The 13079-nt window shown below is 40.0% G+C and overlaps 4 protein-coding genes across 4 annotated transcripts; 2 read left to right on the top strand and 2 right to left on the bottom strand.

Annotated features, from left to right (window-relative positions):
- Positions 1–104: 104 nt before the first annotated feature.
- Positions 105–3082, top strand: pttg1 (PTTG1 regulator of sister chromatid separation, securin). The gene is made up of 6 exons (XM_074674382.1): positions 105–227; positions 950–1042; positions 1136–1275; positions 1391–1472; positions 1609–1767; positions 2954–3082. The coding sequence occupies exons 2-6, from the start codon at positions 955–957 to the stop codon at positions 3034–3036; spliced, it is 552 nt and encodes a 183-aa protein (XP_074530483.1). The 5' UTR covers positions 105–227; positions 950–954; the 3' UTR covers positions 3037–3082.
- A 173-nt stretch (positions 3083–3255) lies between these two features.
- sowahd (sosondowah ankyrin repeat domain family d) lies at positions 3256–5473 on the top strand. Its single transcript, XM_074673398.1, has 2 exons — positions 3256–3442; positions 3666–5473. Exon 2 carries the CDS (start codon positions 3782–3784, stop codon positions 4763–4765), a length of 984 nt encoding a protein of 327 aa, XP_074529499.1. The 5' UTR covers positions 3256–3442; positions 3666–3781; the 3' UTR covers positions 4766–5473.
- On the bottom strand, positions 5457–8470 carry rpl39 (ribosomal protein L39). Its single transcript, XM_074673401.1, has 3 exons — positions 8380–8470; positions 7946–8049; positions 5457–5675 (listed from the first exon to the last, which is right to left on the bottom strand). The coding sequence occupies exons 1-3, from the start codon at positions 8380–8382 to the stop codon at positions 5627–5629; spliced, it is 156 nt and encodes a 51-aa protein (XP_074529502.1). The 5' UTR covers positions 8383–8470; the 3' UTR covers positions 5457–5626.
- Positions 8471–9264: 794 nt separating this feature from the next.
- Positions 9265–12575, bottom strand: upf3b (UPF3B regulator of nonsense mediated mRNA decay). The gene is made up of 10 exons (XM_074673683.1): positions 12331–12575; positions 11974–12080; positions 11777–11883; positions 11589–11687; positions 11238–11348; positions 11080–11123; positions 10800–10988; positions 10556–10698; positions 10167–10476; positions 9265–10093 (listed from the first exon to the last, which is right to left on the bottom strand). Exons 1-10 carry the CDS (start codon positions 12439–12441, stop codon positions 9956–9958), a joined length of 1359 nt encoding a protein of 452 aa, XP_074529784.1. The 5' UTR covers positions 12442–12575; the 3' UTR covers positions 9265–9955.
- Between the last annotated feature and the right edge of the window lie 504 nt (positions 12576–13079).

The following is a 13079-nucleotide window of genomic DNA, read 5'->3' as shown; positions in this document are numbered from 1 at the left end:
TAAGTCGTATGGTCGAAAAGGAAAGAAGAAACATTTTGATATCCAACATCTGTTTGGAACAACTGTGGTAACGCCTCTACAAGTCATCTGACAGATATCAGCCAATAGGAGAAGGACAGCTAATTTAAAAAGGTGCCGCGAGCACACAATCACATATTTTGTACCAAAACAACTTTCTGATCCGGGAGAGACGAAACTGAGAGAGGAATTTAACATCATTACCAAAGGTAGGGAACATTAACACCAACAACATTACGATATTCGTCTTTAATTTGTCATTTTAGTGCAACAAAGGGTGGCAGAAATTCAGGTTCACACAAAGCTATCTCGAAGTAGCTGTAGGCTAACTACCGAGTACGGTTTGCAAGTGATGCTGTTTTGGTTCTTGCTCGTTAACGTCTGTTTACGGTGGTTTTGAATTTTGACCTTGTTCAACTTAGAATGAAAGAAAGACAAGATAACGAAAGGCCTTTTTTTCGTTATTCTCAGTGATATCAATGTATCAAAAGACAGAGTTAACTGATTTGTGGCTAGCTTAGTAGGTAATTGGCTTCTTGATGTCAGCAACGCGTTATGTTTTTTTCTCACAATAATGACACAATGACTTTGTTAAAGTGTTACCTTAAGATTTATTCGAGCAAGTTATTCGGTGTAAATGTTAAGTGATACTTATGAGCGCCATTAGAATGATTTGTAAACGTGATTTTGTACAAAAAATGTTTATTCATTTCAGATGATCCATTCCTTGACAATATCTTTTGGCTCTTGAAACACAATGGTGAATTTGTTTCTGCTCAAACGACCCACTAACCCTCGACTCTACAATTTACATAGATATCAGTCACATAATTTGATAGAACACTGCACACTTCCCACTATACTGTGCCAAAGTGTCCATCAGAAAGCTCCCCTTAAATTGCAAAAGCTAACATAAGGTCCTGTTTTTCAGATAAAATGGCACACATCATCTTTGCAGAGCGAGAGAATGCCTGTCTTCATCCATCCTCTCTGAAGATGCGACATCGACTTCAGTCTGCTCCAGGTATCTTAGAGCCAAATAGTGGCTATACTTTTCCTCAAGTTGTACGAGGACATAATTGATAAGCCTTGCCCTTTTTTCTCATTTCATTTCCAGAAAAACTCTTGAAATCTCCAATGACTGCAAAAACCTTCGCCACTCCTCTGCCATCTGGTCGTAAAGCTTTTGGGACAGTTAACAAAAAAATCTCAACTCCTGTTGTCAATGCACAAGAGAAAAAACTCTTAAAGTCACAGGTTATAATAAACTTAGTTTTTAACTGTAACTAATTACAGTAAGACTGTAATGTTGCCGAGTGTGATCCAAACCTTATTCTGTGTAGGTACTGACACATCTGTTTTTACACTACAGGAGACTAAAGTGAAACAGCCGGCTACGACTAAAGTGGAGGATTATCCGGAAACTGAAAAGTTTATTCCATATGACCCACTCGGTAATTAGAACTCTGACTCCCACATCCAACGTGTGGTTTTAGAAAGTATTGGAAAGCCCCTACCCCACCAGCCCTCGCACACACACACTTTTCATAATATACATCTTAAAAGAATTTTCATTTTTTCCTTCTCCAGAGTTTGAGAAGTACAGTGTACCTGAAGATCTGATTCATCTCAGTGGTTTTGCTCTGCCTGGACTGGCTCCCTATCCACACCCCGCACATCCATATGAGGACTTGGTGAAGATTGAGCCACTTCCAAACCCATCACCCGTTAAGATGCCAAAACTTCCAGGTATAAAGCATCTGATTCAGTTTCATTCACACAAATAGTTTGGGTCGGACATATGAGTTTATATCAATTTGTTGAACTAATGTTTTCACTAGATTAAAGAAATTAAAGACCAACATTTTCATGGCTCTTAAAGTCACACTTAATTTTTTTGCATATGATCCCTGGTTTTTTTAAAATGAAGCTTTTTGTAGCCTGCAAAATCAGGATATGGGTTGCCACTATTATACTTATCTCTGATAGTTAAAGGAATTCCCCTCCAATAGCTCAAACATTAACATGGACCAGCAGTCATACAAGTGAGTAGCTCTTTTCCAGAAAAAGGATCCATTGTCACCTGGATTTGGCTTGATACTCAGATCTTTTGTTAACCACTGCTTGCAGAAGAATTTACAAAAAGTCTGAGGCAACATGAAAGCATGCAGGAGAAGCATGAGGTGGGTGGCACTGCAAGAAGCCAAAGCAACAGCAAAGGAAATCTAGACGCAGTTGCTTTTTCAGATCATTTAACGTAGTGTCAGGAGAATGTGATAGTTTTATGTTTCATCACACTTCAGAGAAATGACAGCTGGAAAGTTACTGTCAAGGGGCCTCTGCTCTGAGTAGCCTGTTGCATGGTTCAAAGCCCACAGTACTCCAGTGGTCTAGATGGACACAACAAAGTTATAATTTATCGTAATTTGTAAAGTACTGAAACAAATAATTATACAAAGTCTTAAGTCTATATTTCCATTAAACTTTTAGTAAATTTCTCCAACAGTATTTGTCACTATGATGTCTGTAAGAAAATGATCTGGCATTAATCAACATACATGGAAGATACACATGCACCAGAAACGAACAGGATTAGGACTCTTGCAAAAGGCTGGTGTCAGCGAGTCTTTATAGATACTTCATTGAATCCTTGTATAAAGTAACCTAAATACAAATGGAAACTTAGAGGTGGCACACATTAAATAATACATTGGCTGAAAATTGCTTCTTGGAAAAAAAAGAGTTCTGATATGAAGTATAATTAACTTTAAAGTTGGGTCACAATGAAAAACATGCTGGGTCCCATAAAAGGGACAGGTGTCTAGTGGCTGTTGTCATATTTGAGGCCCAACCTTTAAACTACGGTTATCATTAACTAAATGTGTCATTAACTGTAAGCTATCATTACTTGGGTTACCGTATCTCTCTTTTTCAGATTACCGCTCAGAGCTTGACGCCTTTCTTCAAACACTCAATGAGCTGACTGTTGAACTTCCCCCAGAAAATGAGTCTGACTGATGTTTTATCACAATTTGTTGTTTTGTATGTTACATTTTTTTACTGAATAAAGTTTTTTATGTTCCTTTTTTTGTGCTTCCTTGTCAGTCTGTTGAAACTATCAGGAAAGCATACACTGCATTACTTCCTGCTTTGGAGCCCCACAGTGGTCACATGTGAGGGAATCTGCCATTGGTTTTGCCTGAGATTAGAATGAACTTTGTCTCATTTCCTCTTCTAGAGGAAAGAAGAGTCTCGACTGTACTCAGAGCGCAGTAGTTCTGGAAAGAAAATCTAATCCCAAAAGAGAAACCTCGGATTAAGTTTTGGATTTAGTCGTAGCATTTTTGTCGGGACGCTAAGAGTTAAAGAGGGGTAGTGTTGGAAATCAGTGAGCGCTTTCAACGGTGTGCCGGGGACAGGACAGGTGAGTTACATTGTCATGGCGGCGCTAAAACAAAGCAAAAATGTGAATTTGCGTGTTTTGTGGTATGATGGGACAAACTTGGATACTAAACTCATTTGGAGAAAGAGGACGTCTTTTATTTCGTATATTAAAAATCTTGTTTAATTAGATTTTCGCGTCATTGTTTTCCTCATTTAAACAGTGTCCATTCGTTAAAATTGAGTGTTTCCTTGCTATGACACAGGGAATGATGAGTCCATCGGAGAGGAGGGAAACCGTACCCTGTGTATAATCCGACACCGATGTCCTCTGGGTGTTGTCCAAATAAAAGGGAAGTCTCCCTCAACTCAGCCAAAAAACATGTATGACAGCAGATCGGATGATGCTGGATCTGAACCAGCTGTCAGCAATGCAGACGCCCACAGCACTAGTAAGTCCAGACAGGGCAGCGTTGTGGAGCGACTCTCGAAGTATGGCATGCAGGTCATGCCGGGTGCTTTCCAGCAGCGTAGGTCGAGGCTGCAGAGGCAGAGAGAGGTCACTGACAGCTCTGCGCCCGGAGCACTCCAGAGAGACTCGCAGGAGAGGAGCTCACTCACACCCGCTATGCGCAAGAGGTACCTCAAAGAGCTGCTCCTGAACAATTCATCTCACAGTGGATTCAGTAGCGTGCTTTCTTCACAAACTGACAGTGAAGCCACGGAGCAGGACGCCGACTGGGCTCTGTACCCGATGGAGCACGCATGGATGCTGAACGCTGTGGAGGGGAGCTACGAAAGCATCCTGGAGTTCATCGCAGAGGAGCCGTGTCTGCTCACTAGGAAGGATTTCATCAGCGGATACACAGTGCTACATTGGCTGGCCAAAAGAGGACAGGATGAGACTTTGATCAAACTTCTGCGGTTTGCAGAGCGTGAGGGGATCCCTGTGAATGTGAACGTGCGGGGCAGCGGCGGGCTGACCCCGCTGCACGTCGCCAGCATGCACAAACAGTACATGGTCATCAAGCTGCTGGTGGGGGCGTTCGGTGCCAACATTGATGCCATGGACTACAACGGGAGGAGACCCTGGCAGTATCTACAAGAAGACGCCCCGGAGGAGATGAAGGAGCTGCTGGGGACCTGGGACGATGAGCACAGTTTTGTCTTTGTGCAGAGTGACAACAAAAACTGCAACAATAACAGCGCGGGCGCAAACAACACATGCGTACATGATGAGGTGGATCGAGGTCCAACAGAGGAGGTGATCAACTCTTTTGATCGGACAAGGAGGGGTGGCAGCTGGAGGTTTGGGTCCTGGAAGAGGCTTCTGCCCTCCTTCTCATTTTTAGGCAACAAGAACTGAGTGTATATAGGACCAAACATGTAATAGGATGATGATCTGGTTTTCTTAAGAAGTGGTCATTGCTTGTAAATCCATTGCTATCAGCCCTGCTAGGAATGTGAATTTCTACTTTCGTTCTGTAAATGTAACAGGCTTGCGTCTACAATCAAAGGAGTCGTTATACAAGCAACATTTCTGATTATCTAAAAACAAAGTTGATTTCTAACAGAAAACGGATGGAAAATCTCAGTAAACTTGCAGAATACTTTCTGGGATGCATGCATCAACATTTCCCTGGACCTCCCTCACTGTGAACAATGAGCTTCTTCACAGCATGTCTCACTGCTGACCCAGTTATACTTCATGTAAATAACCTCATAGCCACAGCTGACGTGGCAAACTTTTCCAAATTTCAGCACTTCAAAAATCATTTCATAGTTTGATTTCTATATTGGGCTTCTTGCGAAGTGGTGCTATCTTTTGTTCAAGCAACAAAGCCAGAGCTCAGATTCTTTTCCATGCCTTCTTTAAAACAGTAATTCAGAAGTATTTGCTGTGTGGTCAAGAGGGTGAAGCCCCCTCAGAGTGTCTGCTTTCTGCTGAGCTGTGTCAGCACTTCCTCTCACCATGAGATGTTTGGTGCTCATAGGATAAACACTCAAGTTTAAAATTCTCAGCTACACTTGAAGGAAAATCAGACTGAGCTGCATCATTTCAAGTTTGATCACAGATCTTTTATTGTCAAACATGAGCATAACCAGAGTATCTGTACAAAACTGCTGCTCCAGATAACATGGCTCCCTCCTCGCGCTCAGGCCCAGCAGCTTGAGGTCCTGGCAGGTGATGGAATGGAGGGATGGGAGGATACACGGACCCTCAAATTTACAGGCCCAGCTTGGTCCTCCTCCAGTGTCTCCTCTTGGAGTTGTACCTGAATCACAAACATTAAAAATGTCAGGAAAGAAGCTTTGGACACTCATGCTGGCACAACATGTAAAAAAGAAGCCAACTTTGATTGAAGGCTATCTAAGACTGTGAATACACATCTCTGTAACAACACATGAAATAAAACCCTAAGGTGGAGAATCTCTAAATGCTTGTGGTCTTTTCAACAGGAAACTTATTGCTGCATTAAATCAGTCAACCTTGGGTGGGGCAAAGGGCTCTGTGAAAACTGCACATTATTTAGATGCTGATCTGGTTTAGAGACCACAAGCACAGACAACCACAATGCCTCCAACAAACAATATGATTAACAACCAATCACTTATAGACCACAATTAATCAACTCTTTTTTGGTGAATGCAAAGCATTTTGAAATCTGCTCATAAATCACCATCTAAAGAAACAGTGCTAATCCTTCCCTAATGCCACTAAATCAATGCAGCTATTACAGGATTAGATCCAGATGGCAGTATTTTTTGCAACAGCTAATACCAAGGGAATACTTCAGGAAATTCAGTAAGCAGATAAGCTGTTTAGACAAACAGTGTGATGTTCGGCTAACAGAGTCTCCTTATCACAAACACAGTGAGAGGGAGTGAAAGCTCTGCAGCAGAAAGATGCTCTCAGCAGGGTTAATGACAGCACTCCACTGAAACTAAGTGCTGCAATTGCAGACCTGCTTTACATGACATTGAGTTCTGAGCTTTCTCAGCATTAGTTCACAATTAAACCATTATGAAGCTTGATGTTGGCAGGTTGATGATGAAGTGCAGGCCTTAAATGTGAACAATACAGACTCGCTTATGATATCTAACAACATGCTTGGAAGATAACTGTGGTACAGATATCACAATCAACTGCTGGTTTCCTAATTTCTAACTTTAATGGACACAGAAGTTCATTGCATAGGTTTGTATTTATGTGACTTTCTGATGCAACCCATGAGCTCTGCAATAAATAAATACCCCCACTTAAAAAAATGTAAACTTTCTACGTTATGATCATAACAGTATCTGTTACTGTAGAGCTGTGGTGTTGTAATGAGGGTGTACATAATGTCTGTTTAAATGTAAATGACATGATTACATGTCTGAGGATGACACAGTATAATTCAGTAGTGCCTCAAATCCCCAAACTGGCAACACTGTATTGCCTTTAGGTAAGTTTGGGTCATAAATTTTCACTTCAAACTTACTTTGTAAGCATACTGACAGTTTGTGAGAAAAACATTTAGAACCATATAAAATGCATTACACTAAGCAGCTGTATTGTCTGACGAATGAGATGTTTAATGGAGCACTAGCCATATACTGGACTATATTACAGCAATAAGTCTACAGAACACAGCAACAGGTTTGAACTGTACAAGATTTTTTTCTTGGTTGACTTTGTTCCATTTAAAGTTCAACTACATAAAATCTAATTTCTAAGCATTTTAATTAATTGGCTGCACATTTCAACTTATTATATTTTTACACGTAGCAATACCTATAACTTGGTTATCTATTGCTTCATTAATTAATATAGTTTGATTTGTACAGAGTGTTAATACTGGCATCATGATTTGGGTAGTTACCCAGATGTGTAGCCACATTGGAGGTACATGAACGAAAATATTGAATGGATGGAGATAGAAGTGCGCAGTTAATGTGATTTTAACATTTCTTATCCACCAACAAATGTGGAAAAATGCACAGTGCACACTAGAACTCAGCCAGCAAGAAAACAGAGATACTTAAAAACAATTACGCCTATTAAGTCAGAGAGATCTATATAAAGAGTTGGCATCTTTATCATCATCTACCACAAGGTATGAAAACATAGATGTTACTACTTTAATTTTCCTGGAAGAGGGGGGCTCACTTTCCGGCTCTTTAAAAAAAAAAGCCTTTTGGAAGACACTGAGTTTTACTTCTTTACAGGAAATGCTGTGAACAGACTAGAATACTGAGATAAATGACAGATTATTGCCTTACAAATCCTGATGTAGCTTAGCTGGCCACAATCCACTTAAGCATTTGTTTCTGTATGTAATTCCCTGACAAAGTGTTCCAGCATCTTAACAATCACAGGGTTAACTCGAGATGGAAGTAGCGCAAGTCTGACCATGTGTAAACAGATGTGAACAACCTGGGCTCAGTAGAAACTTCAGACATAGCTCTAGAAGCTGTTTATATATGAGGACTCTGTGCATTCAGCACACATATCTGCTCATGGTGCAGAATATATACACACACGTGTTAACCATGAACTCACCTGATCTTGTTGCCAGTCTTCATTCTGATCCATTGAGGAATGGGCCTATTCTGCTTCTGCTTCTTAGCGAGGAAGCGCTTAATCCTGAAAGTCTTGTGGGACGACTGGAAAACACGGGCAGATAAAACACAATGTCAAAACCCTTATAATCAAATGCTGTCTACTTTTTTTTTTTTAAAAGCTCATATGAATTGAATAAGTAAATGCGACAATGGTGATGACTCCCCACGTATGTGATGGGCATGAGCTAACGTGTAGCATCACAGGCTGTGCGCCGGTTAGCATTGCTAAAAAGCCTATAAACATCGTTGTAACGATAATCTGACCAAGATATACATTCACTATGCACCAATGAGATATTTATCATAGACTTTATGCATCCGTGTAGGTAAAGATGAGCTGATGACATGGATGTTTAAAGATTTTGTATTTACCATTTTGTCCACAGTCCTTTCCCGACTATGGCGGTGGTCGAAGAGAGAGAAGGATGTGACGTAGCTATTTTATGCGATGCGAGACTTCCAAACAGTGACACCACGTGGACAATAGTTAATTTGGGGGAGTAAGACTTTACAGTCTATGCCAGAAATAATGCAAGTTACTTTACACACTGATATTTTACACAGAAAACGACAGCGCAATGTATTAAGACAGCCCAGTATCATTAAATTTAACAAAACACAACATTTACTCTTCCTTCCCTCCATCACCTAAAGTCTACAAACTCTCCGTAGTGCAAATATATAGAGGACTTGATATCGAGCAATACAAATATTTCCAAATGCTAAAGCTTGCTGTCACCACTCAAGTGTTAATTTCTGTCAGTGAAAAAACTCAATAAAAAGAGTGTTGCTAAATGTTAAAATCTGAGTGTTTCAGTATAATAATAAATAATACTAAATGGATAATTAAGGGTTAACTGTACATTGAGCATTTGTTCCTGTAGAGGCTTTTCCTGAGCAAGGATGTTATCTGGGAAAAAAATGGTAGCTGCCTGTGCAGAACCAGATAACTCTCAGAAGCACATTGAATGTATATTAGCTCTAGAGCCACTATCTAAATATTAAAGCTTGTATTTAGCATTTGTTCTTTATAAAATGACTGGAATTATCCTAAAATAAATCAAACACTTCTAATATACACCTGTAAAAAAAAAGACCAGAAAATGTGAATTTAACAAAGACTTCTTTTATTTTAAGTCAAAACCTCATATCAGCATCGTCAGCTGTGATATGCTCTCATGCTGTGTTCAGATTAGTGCATCACACGGTTCAAGGATATTTCTAGTTAGAAAGGAGGGAAGGCCACAGATGTATCACTTTGTTGACATGCAGGCATGGCTGAAACATGGCAGTCAGATCAGAAATGGCTATCCTCCTCAGTCACTTTGTGAAAGTAAAATTGATCCTGAATCAGGTCCACTGAGACAACTGATTTAGAGTATAGGACTATGATAAACATTTATCACATACAGTTAAATGATTTAGGCCAAAAATGTAAAATAAGAGGGTGTTTAAATTCAAACACCTCAAACTAAGTATGCCAAGCCAACAACAGTTGTCTCATTCAACATAATGTAAAACAATATTGATGAACTTGGCAATGTAGATGTATTTAATATTTGAAAGTTAATCCCTTGAGGGTGATATTTCACTTGAATCTAGGGGAGCCATTTGTGCACTGTGTGCAGCACTTGCATTAGAAAAACAATACTGAAATGAAATAAGGTCACTTTGGGTTCACATGGTCCAACAGAGCTTTGGCCTCACCCAATGTGTGTTACAGTCCAAGTCTTTCCAAAGCTCACCATTACCTTTATTCGCAAAGAAAACTCATGAGTAAAGTTCAGGCACTAGGAGGCTCAAATCTCTTCCACTGACACTGTGAGCCATGCAGCCCTGTTCGCCTGCACATCGCCCTGAGGAGCCAGATCTCTGTTCTGAGCCCAGCAGACATGTCTGTTACCTACTTCCTTGAAAAGAAATAAAAATGGCACAGATAGAAAACTACTCAGTCATCTCCTTTGTTGGCAGGTTTCTCTGTCTCCGTATCTGGCTTTCTATTGCCAGAGTTGGATTCTCCTCCTCCTCCTGCAGGCTTGTTGCGGCTTCTGGCCCCTGGTTGGTACAACTGAATAGCAGGCCGGTCCTAAAGCAAAGAAAATCACTGTTAAACACACTAAAATCCCTCTTTTAAAGAAGGTTATCAGACTTGTTATTACCTTGTTCCGTAGCCTCTCTCTTTTACCACTCTCGTCCTTCTTGTCTTTGGCAGGCCTCTCTGTTCTCTCAGAGTCTCCAGTGTTCTCACTCTTCTTCCTCTCCAAGACACGCTCTTTATCTTTCCTCACTTCCTCTTCCTTTTTCTTGTAAGAGCTTTCTCCATCCTGCCGTTCTCTCCGTCTTCGCCGGTCTTCATCCTGACGCCGAAGACGTTCTTTCTCTTTCTGCCGCCGCTCCTTCTCCCGCTCTCGTTCACGCTCTCTGTCAAAGCCACGCTCCTTGAATTCCTTACGACCATCTTCATCTGCTCTGTGTTTAAAGCAAAGTTAATTTTAAAAAATGTACCAAGAGGGAAAAAACTTCAAAAAAAGGCACCAAAGCAACTTACTTCCTCCCTCGATCTTCCTTGTTTTCACGTCTCTTGTGATCAGCAGTGAATTTGTCCTCTTTGACTGGCTTCTCTGGTTTCTTAATTTTTTCCTTGGGTTTCTCAGGATCAGCATCATCACCTCTGTCTGGCTTTTTCAGGAGCTGAACAATGCAAAAACAAACAAATAAATGAATAAATAAGTTACATTAGTTACTGAAAAAAACAACAATTGTACAGTACTTCGACTAATAGCTGCACGCACCTTTATTTTTGGTTCTTCTTTAACTTGGTCCTTGTCTTTCTCTGATGGTTTCTCAAGCCTCTTCATCTTCTCTGCCTCTTTGCGCTTCCTCCTATCTTCCTCCCTCCACTTGCGACGCTCCTCATCACGAAGACGCTTTCGTTCAAGCTCCCTCCTCCTCCTCTCTTCTTTCTTTTCCTCCCTGATTCTCTGAAAAGTGAAGAATAGGACATAAGAACAACTATGCAACTCAATGCCCATGACAAGAACACCATAATATTAGACCTCAGAACTTGCATACCTGTTTATTCTTCAGAAAGTCCAGCAAGGGGGTGGTTTTTTTGGCTTTAAAGGGAGAAACAAGTTTACTGAAATGAATCCAAAAGTCTTTGTGTCTCTTTTAAAATACAACATTAAGCTTTAAGATGCACATTGTCATGGAGTTTACTGTCATCCTACCAACAAGCTCCTTTGATTTTGCCTCAAGCTCTTCCAACAACGTCTCAGGTGTTGAGGCCAACTTTTCATCATCCCCATTGTAAAATTCAAGGAACTTTCTGTAATCAGGATCTTAAGGAAAGGGGGAAAGGAAATATACAAATAAAAAAGGGTTTCTTAAACTGATTGAGTTTTTTCAAATGTAATCCCATCAATTGTTATTTAATCAAACATAACCACTAGCAATAATCCAGGTTATTAAAAAAAAAAACTGCAGATATTTCTTTTAGCAAATATGCGGCAAATAGTGCTTTATCTATACATGTTTCAGTCTCTTATTTTGACTGCTTTCAAGAATTAATTTTGATTTACCTTCAGCAATTGTTCCACATTTTGCATCCTTTTTCTTGCTTCTTTTCTTGGCAGTCTTCTGAAAAGGTGCAAACTCCACAATGGCAGGATACTCTTGTCCTGTGCATTCAAAATATGAGCAGGAGGTGAAGTCTCTATCCACTTCGGTAGATCGTGTATATTAAGCTGTTCATGTATGCCTTTCATACCTCGGTTGTCGATAAACACATATCCATCAAATCGATCTCTAAAGAGCACTATGTCCTCTTGGTTTTTGAAGTTGATGTAAGCCCTTGCAAAAAGGTGAGGGTAAAGGCTAGATGGACAGGAAGATCATATTTAGTCACACAAACAATATGGAGCTACTTGGAGTGTTTTCAGGAAACAGTGGCAAAAGAAAAATCACCTGGTGTCATTGGAGAAAAACTCCAGGTAGTCAAGATCTGGTAGAGGCTGTAACTGTTCCTCCAGCTCTTCCTTGGTGAGGCTGGGTGGTAGTCGTCTGATCACAATCTGTAGAAGGAATATCTGTCAGTTATCACCAAACTGAAGTTTACATTATCAGGCTGGATTAGAAAACAAGAACTGACTCATATAAATCCAAAGATGGGGTAAATCAGTCACAAATATGTGCTACATTTATACTTATAGATCAAAAAGTGCAGTCTGTATGTTTATTTCTTGACTCAAGTAATACTTAACACACTGTTATACCAAGTGACGACTTGTAGCCACCTTAGCTAGGGATGCTAGCAAGTTTTACCTTTGTCATGGCCTCTTTCTTTTCTTTCGGCTTCTCCATCTTATCTACATCTTCGCACCTTATTTCCACCTTTCTCTCTTTCGGTCGAGTATTTTCTTTATCTTCTTTCATGGCTGAAAAGCACAAGATCTCATCCCGCACACTTGTTTACTTTCTGTGTCAGGTTTGCCAGCCAGTTGCTAACGAACTATTGCTAACTGTAACTTCCTCTCCCCTTCTCTGACTGACGGGCCTGCAGTCCAGCATTCCTGCGAGAGGGGGCGCTACAGTGCCAAAGAGACGGAAAGAAAAACAAACATGAATGTAATTTTTTTTCTTCTTGTTTAAGATCAGTTTTGTGATAAGGTTAAGATGTACGGAAAAGCTGTATTCTCTTTTTTTTTCCTTTGAAAATTTCTTATTATTTTTGTTCCGTTGGTGTATTATTTCCGAATGCCCTTCAAAATAAAAGGTTGCGCTTAAAACGTTTTTGTTTTAGATCATCTTCGTACAGGTAGTTCATCTTGCATACAGTTTTCGATTAACTCACAAGTTTCTTTTTTTAAACAGGTGAAGTTGGTTGGTATAATCCAAAGTGATGTTACATGACTACAATGAAACGTAAGTCCTCAATCAAACTGTAGGATCAATAAAACATTTTATTGAATTCAAAAACAGAAAATTAACTTAAGCTGTTGTTCTACACCGTTTTCTGACTCAACAGTTAAACATTTTCAGGGAAACTTGGTCTGTTCATTTGACAGCCTGGA

This window comes from Halichoeres trimaculatus, unplaced genomic scaffold (genome assembly GCF_033239565.1).
Source record: "Halichoeres trimaculatus isolate MK-OKI-2021-1 unplaced genomic scaffold, fHalTri1.1 fHalTri1_scaffold_7, whole genome shotgun sequence".
Lineage (NCBI taxonomy): Eukaryota > Metazoa > Chordata > Actinopteri > Labriformes > Labridae > Halichoeres > Halichoeres trimaculatus.
Note: the sequence above shows the minus strand (reverse complement) of the source record. Positions and strands in the feature narration are given on the sequence as shown.